The sequence below is a fragment of the Mastomys coucha genome, unplaced genomic scaffold (assembly GCF_008632895.1).
Source record: "Mastomys coucha isolate ucsf_1 unplaced genomic scaffold, UCSF_Mcou_1 pScaffold20, whole genome shotgun sequence".
Taxonomy (NCBI): Eukaryota; Metazoa; Chordata; class Mammalia; order Rodentia; family Muridae; genus Mastomys; species Mastomys coucha.
In genome coordinates this window covers 137,835,637-137,859,110 of record NW_022196903.1, presented here as the reverse complement: position 1 = coordinate 137,859,110, position 23,474 = coordinate 137,835,637, and the positions used below count along the sequence as shown (strand labels likewise).

The 23,474-nt window shown below is 40.7% G+C and overlaps 1 protein-coding gene across 13 annotated transcripts in view; it reads left to right on the top strand.

The window, feature by feature from the left end:
- Sox5 (SRY-box transcription factor 5) overlaps nt 1–23,474 on the top strand; it is a 968,743-nt gene that overhangs the window by 911,993 nt on the left and 33,276 nt on the right. For all 13 annotated transcript variants that reach the window (XM_031383845.1, XM_031383839.1, XM_031383837.1 and 10 more), the window contains one exon: nt 15,366–15,543. In XM_031383845.1, coding sequence (XP_031239705.1) covers nt 15,366–15,543 — 178 coding nt within the window. The remainder of the gene's footprint in view (nt 1–15,365; nt 15,544–23,474) is intronic.

Below are 23,474 nucleotides of genomic sequence, written 5' to 3'. Positions count from 1 at the left end.
TGTGTGGTTTGAATTTTCATCATATCAAGCTTTGAAAAGTTACACTTATTAGTACAACCTGATTTTAGAGATGGTGTTGCTATGGGGATGCTTTCCCAATCGATTGCCTGGCTTTTACCTATTCAAATGTGAACTTTCCGAGCCTTTGCATAACCATATTGTTTTCTAGAGTCTGAGGCAGGCCATTGAGAATTTGGCTGAACAAAGGGAAATATTAAAGTATTTTACAAAAGTATGCCTTCAAAACGTGGCCGAGCCTCAATTAAAGATCACAGATCTACTTAAGGCATACAGTTAATAGCACAGGACTTGTTTATATCATGACAGGGTTGAGCAGAGGAAAGATGGCCTCCGTCATTTGAAAGAAATACCGGCCATCTGCCCCAAGCCGCCAACTTTGGAGCTCGCCTGGAAGAAGCAATATGTTTCTTCCCTGCCTTATATAATTTTTTAAAAACGATGTAATGAAGTGTTTGTCGTAGCTGTGGCTTCTAGTGCTGCTTTCGGGGGATGAACTTTATGATATGCTGGAAACTAGACAGAAGGAAAGAAGAATGATAACCAGGCCTTATGCAATGCAATGGGAAACACACAAGAAAACCCACAGCTAAAACACTGGAGGCCAAGTGCTCTTCCATTAGGGCTTAAACTATCAAAGAAAGTTTCCAACTGGGGCGGGGCCTGGGGTGGGGCGATACGATATGGGAGGACAACGCAGTAGCCTGCAGAGTGTGAGCTGCCTTCTCCCCAGACTGTGAAGAGTGAAGCCTGATTGACAGTAAGATCTCTCTAGAACTCTGAGTGGATTTAAGAATAAAAACACAAAGATAGAAATGTCCAAAAGAGGCGCCGTGCTGCCTTCCTATGGCATTCTGGGAGCCAGCCCCTTCGTCTGTCCGGATCTCTTCGCAAGCCTCTCTTCCGGTGCTCTAAGGGCGCCACCTTCTAACGCACCCTGTCTTGTCTCCTTTCGCTCATTTACCCCATTCCTCCTCTCAATAGCAGCTCAGCTTGTGTGAAATGTTCCCATCCTTGTGAGCCTCTGTGATTCTAAGCCCCTTGAGCGTAGGGATTTTATAGTCCTACTAAGCTAATGCTTGCCTGCCCTCATTGTTCTGACCTTTTCTGAAAAAATACTTTGTGGTCAGAGCCCAGTGCCTCGGATCATTGCAGAAGCATTTCAAGATAACATAGGCAAAATGTAATTTTGCTCAGGAAAAATAAACTCATGTTCTTGAACTCTGCAGAAAGAATTCATATCCAGAAAGATTATGGAATTCGGAGGTAGGATTTTTTTCAGTGTTTATTTTTCTAGATTAGGCTTGGTACTCTGGATTTAGGAATTGTGATTGACCAGTCAATGGGAAGACACTGTGTATTGGAGAGTACATGTGCATGTGGATGTGGATGTGCACGTGGGTATGGGCCTGATTTCCAAACCCTTTCTGTGATGTGCAGAAAGCATTCTCACTTTGGCACTTTTTGCCCTTAGTTCTGATTGTGAAACTTGCCTTGGAGGATGACTTGTGAATTGGGACAGCATACCATTAAAACTTGGTGGAGGAACTGGGTGTTATGTACGTGGACTGCCTGTCATGCAGAAAGCCATGCGTTTGACACTCACCACTACATAAAACCATATGGTAGCACATGCCTGTCACCCCAGCACTCTGGAGGTAGAGACAGGAGGATTGGGAATCAGGGTCATATTTAGCTACATTGTATGTTTCAGTAGAGCACAGGAAACATGAGGCTAGAAAACATAATCCAAACACTGTTGTGATCAGGTGTAGGTTAATTAACCGGCTTTCTACTTTACACATTAGCTTTATTAACTCACTAAGCATACATATTAAAGTGAGCGGCCTCTTCCTGTGGAGAATAATCAGGTGATTAGACTTATTATGGGGATTGACTGGTTTGGTTACATTGTTTAATTAATAGTCCAAGAGAAGAATTTGAGAAGATAAATCTTATTGGTTTGTTTTCTTGTTTTTTTTTTTAATTCTTTTTGAGATTCTCTTTCTCTGCCTCTTTTATACCAAACAATCCCTTAAGATAACAGAAAGGCAAGCCATGCATTTAAAGATACATATGTCTATGACACTTGTGCATAGATTATATAAAGCATTATGTAACCTACCCCACTGAACATAACATATTATATTATGTATAACATTTACATTGTTACTTATTTAATATAATTTTACCCAGATACAACTTCATAGTACATGTGGATATAAAATACACTGTGCATCATTACATATTACAAATACTCATAGAGAAAGTTGCTGTGTGTATAATGCATCTTATTCTGCTGCGCCAAAGGGACAGATTCCTTTTATGGGGTAATCTAGTAGATAGGAACACTATTTAAAATGGCATAAAACTCTAAGTTAGAATCACTCAATATTTTCTCCTTAATTCAAGCTGGGAAGGTCATCCTGGGTGAAGAGGCTGCTGTGGGTGCCAGTGTGAGAACCAGAGGTCAGATTCCTTCTGCTTCTATATAACCCCAGCCCCAAGACACCCCAGGGGATGCCAGCCAGCCAACCAGCCAGACAGCATCCTGAACGGATGGACTCCAGACAGACAGCATCCTGAATGGATGGACTCTAGTTCCAATGAGAGGCCTGGTCTCAAAACTAAGTTAGAGAGATGACTAATGAATACATTCAGTGTCTAACTCTGGCTCCAACAATAACCATGTGGGTGGTGAGTGTGCCCATTAGTACACACACACACACACACACACACACACACACACACACACACCTATAATGATGTCATTGTAATTGATATATAAAAAAATCTTTTATGCTATTCAGACTGAGAAATATATTATTCCTCTAATGGTATGGGCTGTGAAAAATTAAACATAAGGTATTACAGCTGAGTTCACTACACATTAATTATTTTAATTGACTATTTCTTAAATGAATGTCGGATAAATCCATCTCGCCATTCCTCGTGTCCTATGGCATCCTTAAGTAGACACTTGAGAATCCTTATTCTCTGAGGGCATTCATGTAAAGCCAAGATCAGTACAGTTAAAACCAAACTCCATCTAAGACTTAGCTCTCATCACTTGGGTTTGGGTTTTCTTTGCCCTGTACCCCGGGTTTATAGTACATAGGGTCCAACAAAGCACCTTCAGTATCTTGAGAAAAAATACTTTGTCTCCAGAATATTCTGCATAAGTAGGTGGTGACTCATGGAATTTCTTAATAACACAAGGCTGCCCCTGTCACTGTCGTGAAGGAAGAGAATGTCTCAATCACTCTGTTGAGATTGCCAGTTCTAAATCATGATTAACTGGTCTGTGCATACCCCTGGATTCGCCTGACTGAGCATCAGCCTGTAATGGACCCTGGAATGGCCAGTTAGTGGCTTAAAGTTCCATAACACCCTCTCTGTCTCTTGAAATGTTGCTCTTGTCCTAGTGACCTCAGATGATCTGGGTCAGTGTAAACTGACATGTGTGTTATGCGGAAACAAAAGTATGTAAATTCATCATCATCATCATCATCATCTTCTTCTTCTTCTTCTTCTTCTTCTTCTTCATCATCATCATCATCATCATCATCATCATCATCTACTGGGAGAAGTGGCTTAGTACTGGGTTCCTTGCAGAGGACACAAGTTTGGTTCCAAGAACACACATTTGTTGGACTGCAACATCTGTAACTTCAATTTCATAGGATTTGGTATCTATCACTGGCATTGGCAGGCACCCATTCTCTCTCTTCCTCTCTCTCTCTCTCTCTCTCTCTCTCTCTCTCTCTCTCTCTCTCTCTCTCTCTCTCTCACACACACACACACACACACACACACACACACACACACACACCACACACACACACACTAAATTTTAAAAAGTAAGCCCATTAAAATAATGACATTTGTTCATTAGAAGTATTTCTATATAACCTTTAGGTATGTGGATATGTTTGGAATTTTAACCACATTGCATGCTTCGTATTTTGATAAATACGTTGCCAGGGTCCATATCCATGTTGCCCAAGTTGAGATTGTGTTCCACATCAAATATAACATTCTCTTCAAAATTAAGTCAAACATTGTAAGTTGTTAAGGTGTTTGTTGTTGTTGTTGTTGCTGCTGCTGCTGCTCTTTTCAAAGATTGGTTAGCAAATCTTTGCTCTTGTGATGGATGCTTCTGGGATGCAGACAGCTGCAAAACTCTCACCCCAGAGCCATGTCTCGAGGGAAGTGGGGTTGGTGACCACAGGCTTACACACCAGGAATAAAGAAGAGCCTATGGAGGGCTTTGCAGCCTCTAAATACAGAAGGGGAAGGAGCCAGGGCTGTGGATGCTAGGATCCCACAGCAACACGGGGGTTCACTTAACTGTTGAGGGTGTGCCTGTTGGCAACCAGGAAATACAGTGAGCAGTAGTTACAAATCTTCCAGCAAGCCAAACAGACAGCTATTTATTAAAACAACTTCAAACATTAGTGACTATTTAACATATCAAGCTCGTTATACATATGATTCATGACGTCAACATATTCCCATTGAGCTTTACTTGTTTACTTCTTGGAAACTAGCTTTTTCGGTAACAAAATTGAATAAGAAAGTTCTTTGACTTTCTTTTGGAGAAGGGAGAAATCAGTGAAAAGTGTGCATTTAAGTTCACGTTTTTCTTTATTTTCCAACATGTTGGTTATAAAAGGAAGGGAAGAGAAAAATGCTTTACGTTAGTCACAGTTGGAAAATACTTGCTTCTGATGAACAAATTGTGGACTAAGGAGTGATGTGCATGCAGATCAGTGGTCCTTGTTGGCCGTCTGTGTGCTGTTGCTTTGTCAATGGCTGGGATTGAGCTCAGGGCCCCACAAACACAACGTATGTAGAATACAACTGTATTCCCAGTCCCCCTTGTAAAAGCTTTTAGAGTAAAAACTAATATCAAATCCCTAAGAATGTATTTTAGGACTTAATATTATAACTACTCACACCTTCAGTTTATATCCCCTTGTATTTTCACAATACTATAAGTGTGAGGACCAACACATGAGATAAACTTCAATTTTGGTAAAAAGTGCTAAAAAGTTCATTTAAAACAATTGCATTTGGATGGTAGTTATGGACTTCACAGTTATAAAGAATTCATTATAAATAACTCAAAATAATGAAGTGTGGGCATTTTTGTTTTTTAAAAACATTTTTCTGTAGGCTATTTATAAAGATATTTCTTTAACCATTAAAATTCCTTAGCAGTTCACATTGTCTTAAAATGTTCTATCTTTTAATGTCTGGAGGACAAATAAATCTGTTCTCTCTCCCATGCTGCATGGCTGTGTTGTGAGTAATAAAGACAGCGATGGCACATTTAAAGGATTAATTCTCATGACATGGTGAAACATGACCCCAGGGCACCTAGCACAATAACCATTGAGTTGAGGCCTCTGAACAGTGAGTCACGCAGACCTCAGACCTACTTTTGGGGACAAGAGAAGAGAGCAAGGCTGCGAAGACTGAGGTTTCAGACATGCAGGATTTTCTTGAAGACCCTGAAGTGTTGGAGGGATGCGTTCTCTAGTTTGTATGGCCCCTGTTGTGCAGCCTTCAGGGAGCTGTTTGCTCGGACACACAGACGTAACAACTCTTAGCTATAAACCATCTCTAAGCACTTGAGTAAGATGAAGAAGACAGACACTTTATCAGGAGTTGCTTATTGTCGATCTTAACCATTCCCCTAATTAACAGTTAATATTACTTCCTCCTGCAGCCTTTGTGGGCATTAGGAAAGTTGAAATGCTGATACACAATCTTAGACAAATCATTTTCTATAGGGTAGGCATGCATGCATCACCCATAAAGAGAACATTAAAGAGAGATTTCTGAAATATTTCATGTCTGATACCTTCATCTCAACACTATAATTCAAAACAGTGATGTAACAGGAAACTGCCCCGACTCCCTGACCTTGTCCCTCTCCCTCTCTCTATGCTCTATGTCTGTCCTGCCTCCCTCTCTCTCCCCCAGTGTGTGTGTGTGTGTGTGTGTGTGTGTGTGTGTGTGTGTTACATCTTTCCCCAGGGTTCTCTGTCTCTTAGACAATTTGATTCTCACGAAAGTCTCCCAAACTATAAGACATCAGTTAAGTGTCGTAACTGCCGCTAAACCTTAAGCAGCTTGTCACAGTAGCTCACTAGACCACTGGAGATTGTTGTCCCAAGGACCCATATGTGTACCTGAGCCCAGAATAGAGGCCTTTCATGAAATTGACTGGAGTTTTATCAAATTGCTGGTACATGATTATACCTACTCCCCTCCCCGGTTGCTACCTAGAAATAGTCAGTTTGCTTATGCCTAAATACCCCCTTAAGGTCTAGCAAAAACCCAAACCAAAAGAAATTGTTGAGACTTCTGAGCTCATTCCAGATATTATATCTTGCTTTGTTTCAGGATTATAGTTCATCAACATTTTAATATGATTTTTGGTTATGGCTGATTCTCTGAATGATAAACCTTCCCTCCCTTCATATTCTCATTTTTAGCTCTCCAAGTCAGTGTGTCAGTAGCAACTCACTCCATGACATTTAGAAGATCTTCCTGTCTCTCTGCTATTCATTCCTTCTCTAGGTTCAGTAGTGATATCAGTTTATATATGCAGGCCTAGTTACAGATGCTAGTGCCCCCAGTGCGGAGTTAGTAATTGAACTGCTCACTGTCCCTCCAGTGTCCCACGGTCTGTAAACCAGTGAGCTGCAGTGACTGCTCACGTGTGTGGGAATCCAGTCCCTCTATGACAACTTGGGTACCTTCCTATGCCACAGTATGAGTGACAGGGACATGAGCTTTCTAGAAATCACTGGTAATACCGGGGGTGCAACACATTACAGACTTCTTAAATTTCATTTTAAAGCATTTTTAAAGCTTTGGGAAATTTGCATGAAGAGGCTAACAGGAGAAGCTGACCTGGCTGTTCCCATTCTGGATTGCTGCTCCCTGTTTCCTTTAGCCTCGTGATTAAGGTTCATTATTCACTCTAGAAGCTGGTACACATTATCCAGATAAAATGACCAACAGAGAGCAAAGGGACCATCACCGTTAGGCTCGTGACATTGTCAGAGACGCCAAGTTTCAACAGAGTTGAGTGTGAAATACCCTCTGTGTGTTCTGGCCTCATGGAAGGAATGGCGCTCTGGTCCTGCCTCGAGATATGATACCCTTGACTGTGTGTGCTTTTGCTCCACGGTTCTTCACACACAGGATCATTTGCAGACTTTCTGCAAGAGGCTTTTCTTCTGCGATGGCAGGATATCTAACAGTTTGGAAGTAAATGCATTAAAATTGCGTATACAGTACTTTGCTGGAACGTTTTTGGAGAGGAGTATTCAGACTGAGGGAAATTCAAAGTACCAAACTTCAAATGTGGAGTTTAAGAGGAAATGATTGAAATATTACAAGAGAAGGAAAAGTGTGAACAAATGGTACCTACCTGGTCCTAAAAGAGTTGCATCTAAATCAGGGGACTTTCCTTACAAGTGAAACTCTGTCTCTTTATCCCAGGTCTCCAGCTCAGCTGGCTTCCTAAGGAGCTTTAGCTCTTAATTGGGGATGAGAGACTCCCCTGAGTGAGGTATTTGGCTGTGGAAACTCAGGCAGGGTTGTTAACAAATATGGAGAGAAAGGGCCTAAAGTCATACTCTGTACGTGTGTGTGTGTGTGTGTGTGTGTGTGTGTGTGTGTGTGTGCGTGTGCAGGAATGTGTGTGTGTGTGTGTGTGTGTGTGTGTGTGTGTGTGTGCAGGAGTGTGTGTGTGTGTGTCTCTGTGTGTGCAAGTGCAGAGGCCAGAGGCCAGAGGCCAGAGGCCATGCATTGGGTAGATACTTCAATCATTATACACCTTATTTTTTGAAACAGTCTCTTTCAATGAACCTAGAACTTGGCCGTTTCAGTTTGACCTGCTGGCTTGTAAGCCCTTGAGATCCTCCTGCCTCTCTGCCTCCAACCCTGGGGCTTTGGGGAAGAGTGACTGCTGAGGAGTAAGAATAAGGTCCTCATGCTTTCACAGCAAGCACTCTGCTTACTGAGCCATCCTCCCAGATCCACATTCTTGCTATTTCTATAGCACCCTGTTTATAAAAGAAATCTCTGTGCATTGTAAGTTGAGGCTGATGGCACAAAACACCAGAAGGCAGGTACTATAGAGGGTCAGTCACTCCAGAGGCTATCAGGGAACTCTGTGTAGAAAGAATGGATTCTGCCATGTAAGTCTTTCTTTTTTCCTTCCTTCCTTCTTTCCTTCCTTCTTTCCTTCCTTCCTTCCTTCTCTCCTTCCTTCCTTTCTTTCTTTCTTCCTTCCTTTCTTCCTTAAAATTAAGTATGACTTATAAGTGATATTCTACAAGATACACTTTATTCTTGTTTTCAAGTATGTGCATGCATATTTGTGTATATTTAAGATTCATAGCATTGAGCTGTTAAATAACAAAGTTGGAAAAGACCCAGCTGAAGTATTACTAGAGAAGGAACAGCAGGCACTTCAAATGACAAATTCAGTGATGAGTATTGCTGGAATAACTTTAATTAAAAACAAGCAACTCAAAGTAGAAGAGGTGCTGGCTTACAGGCATGACTACCCTGGTGAGAGCATGCCTACCCAAAATGTCTGGAATTGCATGTGCACTTCTTAATGTGAAATTCAGAATGCAAGGATTTGTTCTTGAGAAGCGGCTTCCATCCTAAGCACTTTGTAAGGTGGTTGAGTTGATATAACTATCTAGTGTTCATTATATAATAACCATTGGTAAATGGAGGAAATACTGCTCAACTAATGATGGATGATTGATTTTGGACTATTGATTTTTTTTAAGATTTATGTATTATGTGTATTTGTATGTGCACCACATATATGCAGTGCCCACTGAGGCCAAAAGAGGATGTTAGATCCCCTAAAACTGAAGTTACAGGCTGTCATGAGCTCACATTTAGATGCCAGGAATTAAATCCAGGCCCTGTACAAGAGTCCTTAAACTCTAAGCCATCCCCCAAATCCTAATGTGGGATTATTGACTGTGTTTATATAATCTTACCCATTTCCAAAAAACAATATAAAAATTAACTGGCAAATAAATGTTTTATTTCCAATAACTACTTTAGGTAAAATTGTATGACAGTAGAGTTTGAGAACAGGCAAACAGTTATTAGTAATAATGAGTAAAGAAGTAAATAAAATGAAAACATACATTCTGAGAGTTACGATTATTTGTATATTATCAGGTGGGACTTTCCTACCACAGGGGTAGGGACATGCTTTTGTGTAGTAATGAGAAGAATAAAAATAAGAAAGTCTCTGTGAAGAACTTAGGATACTGACATCTCAGGATTTTTTACTTCTAAATTTCCCTTGGAATGAAAAGAAGAAAGAGCAGCGAGGGAGTATCTGCAGCAGCTTCTGAAGAAAGCCTTTGCCTTTCTCAGATAAAAATTTATATAAAAACAAATTTATGTTTCCAAGTCATTTAGGTTTTCAAGATATGAAAACTATACGTGCCATTTAAATTTTGCCAACTGGAAACAAGCTTGGGTCATCTCATTTTCTTGAGTACAGATTAAAGTGAGAAGGTCCAGCCAACAGTGGGTGGTGCCACACTCAATAGGTGGTCTTGAGGTCTATAAGAAAAGAAGCCATGGGGAGCAACCCAGTAAGCAGTGCTCCTCCATGGGCTCTGCATTAGTTCCTGCTTTCAGGTTCCTGCCTTGAGTTCCTGTCAATTTTTTTCAGTAATGGACTGTGAGGTGGAAAGTGAATTAGCCCTTTCCTCTTCATGTCTAGCTTGGTCATTGTTTCATCCCAGCAACAGAAAGCAAAACGAAGGCACATATAATGTAAAGTTCTCAAAAACAAACCAAACTGGAGCTACAGTCTGAAATATATTTTAATTTTAGTTGTCTTACTATTTGTATAAAATTGTCCTGGGGTCTCCAAGGATAGGATTTCTTGAGTCTGCTTATAGCTGTCAATTAGTCTACATTAGCTGCTTCCTCCAGTCCACTTGCTCATCTCTCTGTAGGATTGCCTCACTACTGTACAGCTGGATCAAGGCCTCCGTGTGTCTGCTGCTCAGACCGTAGCTCTTAAGTGAGGTTGAACTCTCACCTACACGAGTCTCAGTGGCTGCTGAAGAATGGAGATCAGCTTTGATTTTACTCATTTCCTATTCTCAGGCAGCAAGAAAGAACTAACAGCTTATTAAAAATTATCTTCGCCGGGCGGTGGTGGCGCACGCCTTTAATCCTAGCACTTGGGAGGCAGACGCAGGCGGATTTCTGAGTTCGAGGCCATCCTGGTCTACAGAGTGAGTTCCAGGACAGCCAGGGCTACACAGAGAAACCCTGTCTTGAAAAAAAAAAAAAAACAAACAAAAAAAGAAAAAATTATCTTCAGCAATAGACTCCTAAAACTTCTCTCTGCAGATTCAGATTTTTATTGTACCTTGTAGGGAGTTTAGGTTGCTGTGATTAAAAACAGTCTGACCAAAATCAATGTAGGGGAATAGAGAGTTTATTTGGCTTAGGCATCCAGGCTACAGTCTGTCATTGAAGGAAATCAGGGCAGGAACTCAAGTGTTACAAAAAGAGACCGTGGAGTGATGCTTCTAGTTCATGCTTTGTAGTTTTTATTTTTATTTTTTATTTTTTATTTTTATTTTTTTTGTATACAGTCCAGGACCACCTGCCTAGGGAATAGTGCCACTTATAGTGGGCTAAGTCTTTCTATATCAATTAACAATGGAGAGATTTCCCTATAGACATGCCATAGGCCAACCTTACAAAGAAAACTACTCAATTAAAACTGCTTTGCAAGAGGAGTGGGAGGAAGATTATAGGAGCCAAAAGGCCAAGGTCATCACAAGAACCCAGCCCACAGAATCAACTCACCAGGTCACAGGGGCTCGCAGCGACTGACGCGACAATCAAGGAGCTTGGATCAATGATCGGGAAACCAGTACGGATCTGACCTAAGCTCTCTGCCTGTGTGCTATGGCTGTGTAGTGTGGTGTTCTCGTGGACTCCTGACCTAAGCTCTCTGCCTGTGTGCTATGGTGGTGTAGTGTGGTGTTCTCGTGGACTCCTGACCTAAGCTCTCTGCCTGTGTGCTATGGTGGTGTAGTGTGGTGTTCTTGTGGACTCCTAATGGTGGGAGTAGGACTGTCTTGATACTTACTGTAACATGCTGTGCTGTGTTTTGTTGATGTCCCTTGGAGGCCTGCTCTTAGCCTGAAGAGGAACAGAGGAGACATGGATCTGAAAGAGAGGACATGAAGAGGGGGGACATGGGAGGATGACAGGGAGCTGGAAATGCAGTCAAACGGAAGATATAAAGAGTCCTTTCCCATGTAATTCTAGACTACATCAAATTGAAATTAATGATACTATGACTGAAATGCCTTTTTCCTCAACAAGCAGTCTAAATATATCAACATAAGATATTTTATGTAATGTAACATAGAAAATAGAGAATCACAAAAAATCACCAAGTTATTTAAATTGGCTGCATAACCTTTTTCCAGTGCGTGAGATAGCAGACATGCATATGACTTCGCTGTCTTGTGCTTACGGGAGCCTTGGTATGATTATGTGGCATAACTAACTACACAGTAAGATCAGAGCCTCAGTGGATACAGACAGTCTGCCTCTTAAACTCTAGGATAAAAGTCATCATGTAAGCTAAAAGAACATGACATGTTGAAGCCAGAAACCGAGGTCTCACTAACACTACCCGAGCTTCTTCCAATAAATTGTTGGTTACTTGATTGTATCAGAGGTGTGGGCAAAGCCTGGAGGCTCACATCTGTGACCCCACACTTGAGAGGGAGAGGCAAGAGGATCAGGACAAGAAAGAAACAAAAAGTCACTGTGGTACTGAAGATTAAACAAGTGATTTGGAATATCTATAATGAGATCTGCAAATGTAAATAACTGCCTTCCATGAGTTGAAATATGTTTACCTCAGCTTACATGTCTGTTTATGTTTAGATTTTCCTAAACCATTTATCATTTGGAGCTATTCAAAAAGTAAATAAAATCCCGAGGACTATCATTTTATGTATAAAAGAAATAATTACAAAGTAACATCATTTATTAAAGTCTCATTGTGGCAACCTGGTTCAACAATTGGTTGGGTAACTCAAAAGAAACTGCCTTCCTCCCTGCTTGCTGTGGACGGGAAACAAATGTTTTCCTGGCCTTGGAAGTTACTTAGCATCTTTTGTATGTGAATTATTTATTTATATCTTAATGTATGTTTTACTGGTAAGCATAGAGGTTGACCATGATAGGTTGTTTAGTTTTTTTTTCTTTTAAATAAGGCACTACAAGTGAAACACAAAGTAGAAAATGTAGTACTTTCTATGTTTATACCCATATTCATAACACTGAAGACACACACCCCAAGTCATAGGCTAAGCCCATCTTGTAGTTAAATGCTGTAGGATTCTTATTCAGTCAAATAGACAATAATTAATAGAAAATTGGGATGGTTCTGTAAGTTTCCTGTTCTTCATGAATAGCAGCCCTTGTTTTATGATCTCAGCAACAGTAAATTATTAAAATTGACCAAATTGTGAGATGTAATAGCGTGGGCCAAAATTATGTATGCAGTTCCCAGCCTTAGGATCATGCCTATGAGTTCTGATTAAATCCGCCACTAGCCTGTCACATTGTGGAGGACAGACTGAAAGGGCAGACTCGAATGACATTTCTATCAAATTGGAACTGTCGACCTGTCCTACGTCCTTGGGGCCCTGCACTTTTTGCCTTTCAGACACTGCATTGCCTTGAAATTGGAATATTGAAAGTTCCAGTGCATCTATAGTGTTCACAAACAATCGAGTCACCCGTCAGCATGCACCTGTAACAGCTGTGAGTGTTTAAAGCCCAGACATGTGGCATTTCACCATGTCAGGATCCCCATCCCTCTCAGGTTCACTGGTAATGTCACCTTCCTCCTGCTCTACATGCATGTTCTCTGACTGGATACCCTACTTCCACTCTGACTCTAAGAATGCACCCTGCCCTACCTGCCCATCCTTGGTCTACACAGTCAAGGGCAGTCATTAGTCCCAGAAACGTATCACAAGAGTTGTTGATCCCCTCCTAAGGATGCTCCAGGGTTGTCACTGAGGCCCAGATCCTCACACAGAGCAGAAACATAGCAGGGAGAGGAACCCATGGCATGTTTATCTACACACAAACCAGCACTAATAATCTACCAGGATGTCAGGATACTAGACCTAACTGATGGAGAAGTACAGATTCTTATCCCAGAAGTTCCTGCCCTACCTCCCTCACCACAATCTTTGTAGCACAAAGTTTTTATCCACACACAGTTTCTAATTTTTTAAAGACATTTTTAAAAGATTTATTTATTTATTATAAGTAAGTACATTGTAGATGTCTTCAGACTCACCAGAAGAGAGTGTCAGATCTTATTACAGATGGTTGTGAGCCACCATGTGGTTGCTGGGATTTGAACTCAGGACTTTCAGAAAAGCAGTCAGTGCTCTTGACCGCTGAGCCATCTGTCCAACCCCAGTTTCTAATTTTATTAGTATATATCTCAGCCAAATTTTGAAGACTCTAGTCATGTTACGTATTTTAAATTGTGTACCCTTCCATTGAAGAAGTTTTCTGAAACCTAGTATAATCCTTTAAATTGCTCTCTTTATAAGTCAATAGCTTCCAACCTTTAGAGTACATTAGAATCACTGGAAAATACTTCTTTAAACCCAGGGACCACCTCCAAGCAACTGCAGTTGGCCTTGAAACCAGTTCTCAGTTTCTATAGGCAGTGCTGGCCTATGATAAGCTCATATATATATGAACTATATATCCATGCAATGGACACACATTCCTTCAATTTCCTGCCAGCCAAGGCATCTGTAGGTCCTGTCTATAGAGCTCAACTGAATGTTTCACTCTCAGTAGGACAGGGATACTTTGGCCTCGATACCTTTTTACGTGTAAAAATAAATGGATCCGAGTCATATCTCCCCATCAGTAAGAGAATTATCTTATTTTACTACTACTTATCAAGAGTCTATTAATGGATATAATTTTTTATAATGGCTATTACATACTAGATATTTATAATGATATCAGAGGGACAGTAGGAATTACCTTATTGGTTTAAAAAAAGTGCTCTCTTTGAAACACAAATCATAGCTTAAGAAAAAGGTTATAGGAATACTTTTTCCTAGTCTGTTTACAGGTTTTCTAAGTGTACAGAATCTATAACCTAATCATGAGCCCCCATTAAGACACAAGTCTATACTATAAAAAAAAGTGTGTAAAAGTGTGTATATATAAAAGTGTGTACTATATACCTTTTATAAAGAAATCACAATTTTTTATGAAATGATTTTTAATAGCTTGTTAATGTACCCACACTGATGTATGTCAGTTCTACTAACTCTAAAAATCTAAAAGTTGTAGTTGTATTTATATGTAAATCTTTTACATTTTTAGTCTATTTTTAAGAGGTAGAAATGTTTAATTGTAGTAAGAAATATTTCTAGAATTTGTTCATATACAAACATATGTAAATTTGTATATATAGGTATATATGCATGTATATAGTGAGAAGTTGTAGCAATTAGCCTATGTTTCATGGCTATCTATTTGCCCTATTTGACTAAAGATTGTTTCACTTTAAAACAAAATTCCTGTAATGAATAAATATCACATATACTCTTAACTCATGAAATAATATTTAAAAGGAAATCTTTATTCTAGAGTAAAATTTGAGTGCTATTGGATCTGATATAAACAATTGCCAGGATGTTCCAGTTTTCAAGCATAACAGAGATGGAATGGTTTGGGATGATGATGGCAGAGTGGAGCTTCTGCATCTGATACCCATGATGCAATAGAAGCTTTCTATTTGTTTATATATTCAATTGGGAGAGCAGTTCTGAACAGAGCCACACACCCACGGATGGCTCAGTGCTACCTACCTCTACACCTGGACAAAGATGCTTGAAATGTAACTAGCCTGTTCCACAGATGGAAAACAAACAAATAGGAAAGGCTGACCAGCATCATAATTGTGTATGAACTGCGCAAAAAGGTCTCACAATGAAAGCGCACATAGGAAGGAGACTGGCTCGGCAAGAGTAGATCTTCCGGGCTGTATCCCAAGACCGCATGGGTTTGTACTTCCTGTTACACAACCAGGGCTGCGTAGAATGTAGCTGAAAGTGACACTGTGTCAGCAGTTAAGTAGACATTGCAATGTTGAGAGCAAATGTTCAAAGGACTGATGGGAAATGACAGGCTGTGTACCTGTGCTTTTCTAGACGTTTCTGCTCAGCCTTGCCTTGTCCTTGCAGGATGAAGTGGCCCAGCCACTGAACCTATCAGCTAAGCCCAAGACCTCCGATGGCAAGTCACCTGCATCACCCACCTCTCCTCACATGCCAGCTCTGAGAATAAACAGTGGGGCGGGGCCCCTCAAAGCCTCTGTCCCAGCAGCATTAGCTAGTCCTTCAGCAAGAGTTAGCACAATAGGTAAGTTATGTTTCTCTTGTTCTCATTGATTTTCCATTCACGGCTTTTGGATGAAATCATCTAAGAAGGCTGTACATGGCTTGAGCTAATGAGGGAGATGTAATTGGAGTTACTCTCCTAAGGTCTGGTTTAAACATGCAAGTGACATTTCTAACTCTGTCTGATTGCTACTGACCCTGACAATCTGAAAGTGTGAAACTTTGCCTTTTAGTTTATTTTTTAAAGAGGCATGAATGATTTATTACAGTGAAAATTGGTTCCAAATTTTTGTTCCTACTAACCTTTACTATCACTGAGATTTTTTATTGTTGTGATGTGTATGAATATATGTAAAATATATACTGAGGAATGCATTCTGTTTGGGTCAACTCTCAGCCATGAGATACAAAGTTTGTTCTACTCTATTCTGATTGGAAATGCCAATTGGACACAACCAGGGTTTGTGAAAAGTGGTACCTTAGGTTTTCCTGTAACTGTCATTCCTCACTAGTTAACCAACACTACTATTTTTATTTTTTCATACACGAATTGAAACATACACAATAGACACATTTTTTCTGTCTGATTGGGAAGCCTGTAGCACAGTTTAGCCCTAGGAACTATATGATTACTTGGGGAGGCGTTATGCTGTGACTCCTAAACACTGAAGGCGACTCCAGAGCACAACTATAATCGTGTAGTCAAAGAGGAGAGTACTATATTCTACTGGGAAGAATCAAGCTAGGCAAACTCACAAAAAGCAGGACCCAAACTGAACTTTCAAGAACTGATAGAGTCGTAGATATTCTAGGCTGTCAGAAAAAAGGAAACCTTCAGAGAAATATGTGTCTGTGAAATGCAGGGACTTTGATAAAAGAGTTGACTAATGTGTGGCACAATGCTCAGTAACATGTAAACAAACAAACGAACAGACACCCAGCATGTAGTAAAAGCTACGGATGGAGTGAGGTGAACACTCTCGTAAGATTTTGACCATTTTCTTCCCAGAGCGATGCGAACAACATTGTTCAGTGAAAGCACTGCTGTCTCATGAGGGTATTACACGACATAGAAATAGGCAAAGGGATTCTGGAGGGATACAGGCATTCTGTGTGTATTAGTCAGGGTTCTCTAGAGTCACAGAACTTATGGGTAGTCTATATATGGTAAAGGAATTTATTGATGACTTACAGTCTGTAGTCCAACTCCCAACACAGGTCAGCAGCAGCTGTGAATGGAAGTCCAAGGATCCAGCAGTTGCTCAGTCCCACAAGGCAAGCAGGTGAAGCAGAGCGAGCTTCCTTCTTCCAATGTCCTTATGTAGGTCTCCAGCAAAAGGTGTGGCCCAAATTAAAGGGGTGTGCCACCACACCTTCAATCGCAGATGACCTTGAACTCATAGATCTTCCTATCTTAATCTTCTGGGATTCATAGCCACTATGCCTCAAGATCTCCATGCCAACATTCAGGTTGGAAACTTATATCTCTCAGCCTCCAGATTAGGGCCACAGGTGAGCCTTGTAATTCTGAGTTGTAGTTCATTTCAGATATAGTCACGTTGACAACCAGGAATAGCCACTGCACTCTGAAAAAGTTGCACGAATCACAGTGGAGACGGGAGCAGGGATGTTTCCATTACCAGTAAACAAGGAGAAAGCTAGACAATTATGAAATGTAGTGAGTGTTGAATCACAAGAACAAGAAAGCCTCTCGTTACAAGTGCGTGGAGGGAAACTGAGCCACTGCCTGCTATGAAATAGCAGAGCTAGGATGTGAGATGCAGAGATCATTGCTGGACTAGAGCAGCTCACCAGGGACGAGTGTGTCTGAAAGAAGTAAACCACCATAGATGCCTCTGATGTGTTAACTAGCTGTGATATAAAAACCAGCCCCCAACCTTGCCCTTGAAAGTACATTTCCTCAGCTGCAAAGGGGAGACTTACCTACTTGTTACTGTCTTAAGATAGTTCAAATGATCACAGGGAGGATGCTGGTCAGAGAGGTTGACCAGTGTGGACCTCACTGGAGGTAGACAGCTTGCCTAGCTGGTAGCTGGAGACCTCAGTTCTTGGTCACACAAGCCTTCCCTGAAGTTACCCATCACATGGTAGGAAAACTTCCTGGTGAGTGACCTCAAAGGAGAGTAGAGGAAGCCGTCATGTTTGTGACCTGCTCACCAAACTCCCGCCAAGTCTGTTCTGCTTTTCTGAAACTGAGCCATAGAAAAGGGAAATCAGCCTGAAGGAAAAAAATCTCAAACATGATTGGAACACATTTTTAATCTACCACACATTTTTCTAGGTAGAAAACTGTCTAAAAAACTATTTAAAACAAGTGAAGATCAAATGCCGTGTATATAGGTAGTGTGAAGAAGTTCTCTGTCAGTGCAGTAACTATGAGAAACACAGGGAGGTCACACTGCAGAGCAAGACCTCGTGTAGGCACTATGGGAATAGTCAACTATTCAGTCAACTGGCAGAACTCCAGGTAAAAACTTGAAACATCTCACACTGGGAAGAAATCATCTTTTTGTGAGCAGTTGGGATAGATGTCATTACCTCAAGTCACCTTTGAACTCATAAAAACCCTTACATGGCAGAGTAACCCTATGCATGCAAGTTAACAGTTACCTCATAGATGGATAGAACAGTAGAGCAATGTGAGGTGGCCCTGGATAAAGTTGCCCATAGGAGGGGCCATTTGATGGTGACATCATGTTCTGTGCAAAAGCATAAGAACATGAAGCAGATTAACTCTGGGCTTTCTCTGGAGTTCACAGATAAGTGGATTCTGAAAACCAATAGGAATGATCCCACCAGACTCCCAGTTGCAATGATTTGGGGAATGGGATAGTCCAGAGCATGGTCCAGGCCAGTCAGCAATGTAGGGTCTCTTATAAATGTGATCTATCTACTACAAGTAACTATGGAGGTCAAGTAGACCTAGGTTTAAAATGGGGATAGATGGATGGATGGATAGATGGATGGAAGGATAGATGGATGGATGGATAGATGGATGGATGGATGAATGGATGGATGGATGGATGGATGGAAGGATGGATGGATGGAAGGATGGATGGATGGATGGATAGATGGATGGATGGATAGATGGATGGATGGATAGATGGATGGAAGGATGAATGGATGGATGGATAGATGATAGATATAGACAGACAGACAGGTGATAGATGGATAGATAGAGATAAACAGTCACATATTTCTCTCCAATGAGGAATATGTGAAAAGTGGAGAGATGCATGGCCCTGAAATGGAGTGAGGGGACACTATCATAGCAGAGAGAAAGGGTTGCTGGAAGGACTTGCCCTAGGAGGAGGGAAGCTGGGTCTTTGGTTTGAGACAGAAGGGAATAGAAAATTGGTCCAGAGTCAGGGAAATTGAAAACGAGACAGAGCAAAAGGCATTTCCAAACACTATGATTTCTACAAAGTGGAACTCAAGGTAATTTGCTGGTCCTGATTCCACACAGAGCAGGGCCAGCAGTCAGTAAGAAGAAGAGAAAACTGAAGTTTGGAGTGTACATGTGCCTCTCAATGCTATGGTCTGATGCTAACTCCTCTACACATTGTCCTAAAGGACAGGAGGCTAGATCGGTTTCAGTGGATTGACTGTGTAAGAAAATATTTGATCTGGCAAAAAGGATTCACTTCCTTAAACAAATGGAGGTCATAAATATCATGGTGTTGACTTATGACCTACTTTTAAAATATTAACTCAAACCCTGATTTCTAACGTAATGATTATACATATATACGCATATTTATATATGCATGTCTATAGATAGTTTTACATCAGAATTCCCAAAGATTAAGCACGGCCAAATAGTTTATAAAGGCAAGAATGTATTTAATGATACTTGTCATATAGCTTTCCTTATCACTGTAATAAAACATCTCTTTCCCTCACCCTGAAAAATCCTTTTACCATATCTACAGCCCTCATATTTTCCAAGGGTTTGAGGCCACTACAATTTACTTTTCTCTTTTCAACAAATGTAGATGTTGAAAGCTGAGACTATAATGAGAAATAATGTAGTTGGGTAAAAGCTGGGAGGATTAATGGTGTTGTAAAGGTCACCCTGAAAGAAAAATTAATGTTTTAGGCCATTAATAAACCATGGAAAACCATGGACCAAAAGATAACTTTGAGTTATCATTAATGATACCAGCTTTTTGCAATCTATGTATTAGCTACACATGCAGAAAGTGACTTTTTAAGGTTGGTAGCCAATATACTCTAATGAGTGTGTTCTACAAGAATACTTTTGATTGGTAGACAGATGATAGGCACCTGGAGAAAAACTCCCAAGTGCAAGCAGTCAAGAGGAATGCTGGGTAATCTGAGACCGACTAGGCCAATATCACTGTCCTTGCATTGGCCCCCTCTACTTACGTTAGACACATGTTTATCTCTGTAAACATTCCTCAAGGCGTTTTTCTACCCATTTTCTCACTGTGACTATTCCAAAAGGATAGGCCCCTAGTCAGAGCAGACAGACCCCTGTGTTATCTGGTCCATCATTCCTGTCTATGGGGAACTGAGGCAGATCGTCACCTCTGAGGGCATCTGGAATAAGTTTCTTAGGAGGATCAACAGTAGTGAGGCTCTGATTCTATTGCATGTGTCAATGGCAAGGAGCTAGCCCAGGGACTTCCACATACCACGGATGCACCTCATCACTGAGCTCCATTCCCAGGCCTCCTCATTTTATCTTAAGGAAATGTGTGTGTGTGTGTGTACGTATACATACGCATATATATGTGTGTGTATACACACACACACACACACACACACACATATACATAAATATATGGTAGCTCGGCAGTAAATCTATCTACACTCACCACTATAGGTCAGTGGGTCCTGAAGTCCCTGAGCTGGCATTCTTTCTGGCCCCACTTTACCTCTTGAGGGCCTCTCTCTCTTATTGGTTTATCTTCTCTCATGTAAATGGGAGTTGAATACCTGCTGTGTGGGCCACTGTGTGGCTGGCAGACGAAGGCCCTTGCTGACAAGCCTAGAAACCTGAGTTTGACTCTTAGGAGATACATAGTGGAAGGAGAGCCCTGACTCCTCAGAACTGTCTTCTAAACTCTACACACACACACACCCTGGTAATTACACATGGCCACATATATTCATACACAGATACACACTCAGATACATATGCACTCACATACTACACACACATAACACACTCACATACTACACACACACACACACACACAAACACACATACACACAAAGAGAGACAGGGAGAATGAAAAGGAAAGAAGGAAGGAGAAAGGAAAAAAAGAAAAAGAAAAAAAGAGAAGAGAAGAAAGATGTAAAATGTATTTCTGTTTTCTCTATACCATGCATTTCAGACTTTGGGAAGCAAGCAGAAGCACACATCTGACATAGCATGACTGTACCTCCTCTTAGAACAGGTTACTCTCACCTTACAGTTCCTCAGAAACCCATGAACACTAAAAGTAGACGTCCATTGTCCTCAATAGGCACAGGCCCAGATAAAATAAGAGAAGTGCATTCAAGAGTATTAACTGCATTAGCAACACAGCCCAGGCTGGCCTCAGACCCTGAAGTATGACCTTCCTGCCCCATTCCTGGCATCACAGGCACAAACCACTGTGCCTGGGTTACACCTTCAGTGAGGAGAACTTACACAGAGGCAGGATGAGGCAGCTCTGCATTGCTCTCAGAGTCTAAGTGAGGCTGTTACTGTCCGCAGGAAGCCACCGCCTCTTCAGGAAGTGAGCAATGCCACCCTACCACAGCTGGAAACCATTTAGGTCCGTATGACACTTCACAGTTTACAAACTGTTGTTATGTTTATGATCTAATTCTGACTTTCTCAGATGAAGAAATGGATATTATGCATTCAGGGGCTGATACTTCATAACTGAGCTGAAATTCAGAAAATTTTGTGGAAAATCATGTGGCACACTCCAACTTTTATGTGAAACTACTCCTTTTTACAGGGTCAGTGAAATAGATCAGTGGGTAAAAGGGATTTCCCCCTAATCCTGAAGACCTGAGTTCAATTCCTGGAATCTATACAGTGGAAGGAGAGAACTGACTCCTGTTACCTTGTTCCTACCCCACCCATGTACTGCGATAATCAAGCATGTGCGTGTAATGTACACACATGCACTAAACACATGTAATTTAAAAAATCAAAAACTCTTACACAGAATGTATACATAATAAGTACAAACTCTATGTTGGCTTGATATGCCTGCCAGCTCCATCACCTTTTAACAGTTCTGTGCCATGAAGTGAAGCTTTTCATTGAAATGAACTTGTTAGTCATATGAAGACAGGAGCTCATGGAAATACAGGCATATTCCTTCAAAATAGTCTTGTGATGGAACAATGAAATGAAATATTAAAACTGAAAAACAAACAAACAAACAAACAACAAAAATCATGCCCTTCAGAGCAGAGGGATGGCTCAGTGGTTAAGAGCATTTGCTGTTCTTTCTGGGAACTAGAGTTCTGTTCCCAGCAAGCTCATTAGGAGACTCACAACTGCCTAGGAGAGACACTGCCTTCTTCCTCTTCTGTCTTTTGAGGATACTTGTATATACACATGCACACACACACACACACACACACACACACACACAGAGAGAGAGAGAGAGAGAGAGAGAGAGAGAGAGAGAGAGAAAGAATTGAAAATAGAATAAAACATTTTAAATGCCCTCCAGTAGTTCATGAACAGACTAGCTGAGGCAACATGCTTAGGAAATGCAGGCCTGCGTGATGAGCAAAGTATTTACGAGGCTTCAAAGGAGTAGATAAGCAGGCGTCACAGAACTTGCCTGGAGCATGTCTGCACTATGTCAGAGAGGTCCTCACAGACAGAATAATGTCTGAAGAGATTCCCAAAGACAACAGAGTGGGAGAACATTCCAACAAATGAAGAGTTTATGGAGATGGGAATCAGGAAAACCTTTGGATTGGGGCACTGTCCCTTTGCAACTCAAGCAGGGCCTTGTGAGAGATAGACAGAGGCATGGGAAGATCAAACATCCGACAACATGAAGAGGCTTTTAGGCCCTGTTAAAGCTCTTGGGGCTTATCCCAGAATGATGATTTGGGGAAAATATAAAGAGTTTTGAAAGTTATAATGTGTATAGGCGAGGCTGAAGGTTGGCATTATCTCTTGAAGATTCTCAAGGCACATAACCACAGCCAAAACTCTGAAGGCATTTAACTAATTCGGTTTCTTTGAACATCATTTTTTTTTTTTTTACAAACAATGACAGATCGTCATTTCACTAAATGCTACTTTAAGCACAAAGCTACCAAGAGACGGGTTTTCAGGCAGAGGCTTTTCCATCCAAATACTTTGTCTGGAAGCAGAGTAAAGACAGACTCTGGGAACAGAACGATGAAGATAGCAAACAGTAATAAAGGATGAGATTAGCCTAAATGGATGATGGTTTGCCGATACTGAAAACAGGGACCATGGGTCATGGGTAAGCAAATTTATGAGCTGAGGAGTGAACGCTCAACAATAAGACTTGACTGTTATCCAGATCAGGTGAGGAATTCTAATCTTAGAGGATGACATACAAGAGCTGGAACAGGCTACTAGGAAGTTCTGTGGAATGTAGAATGGGACAGTCTGAGGCAGGAGGATGACAATGAGTTCTGAGATACACAGGGACTCATAGGGCATGCAGGTTGAGAAATTGAATGGGAAAAAAATTATATACATGTATATATATATATATATACATATATATATACACACACATGTATACGTTTGTACAGGTGCATATACATATATACATATATATATATATGTACATGTTTGTACAGATACATATACTATATATGTATGGTGTATATATATGGCATATATATATATATACACATACATGTACATGTTTGTATAGGTACATATATATATATATATATATATAT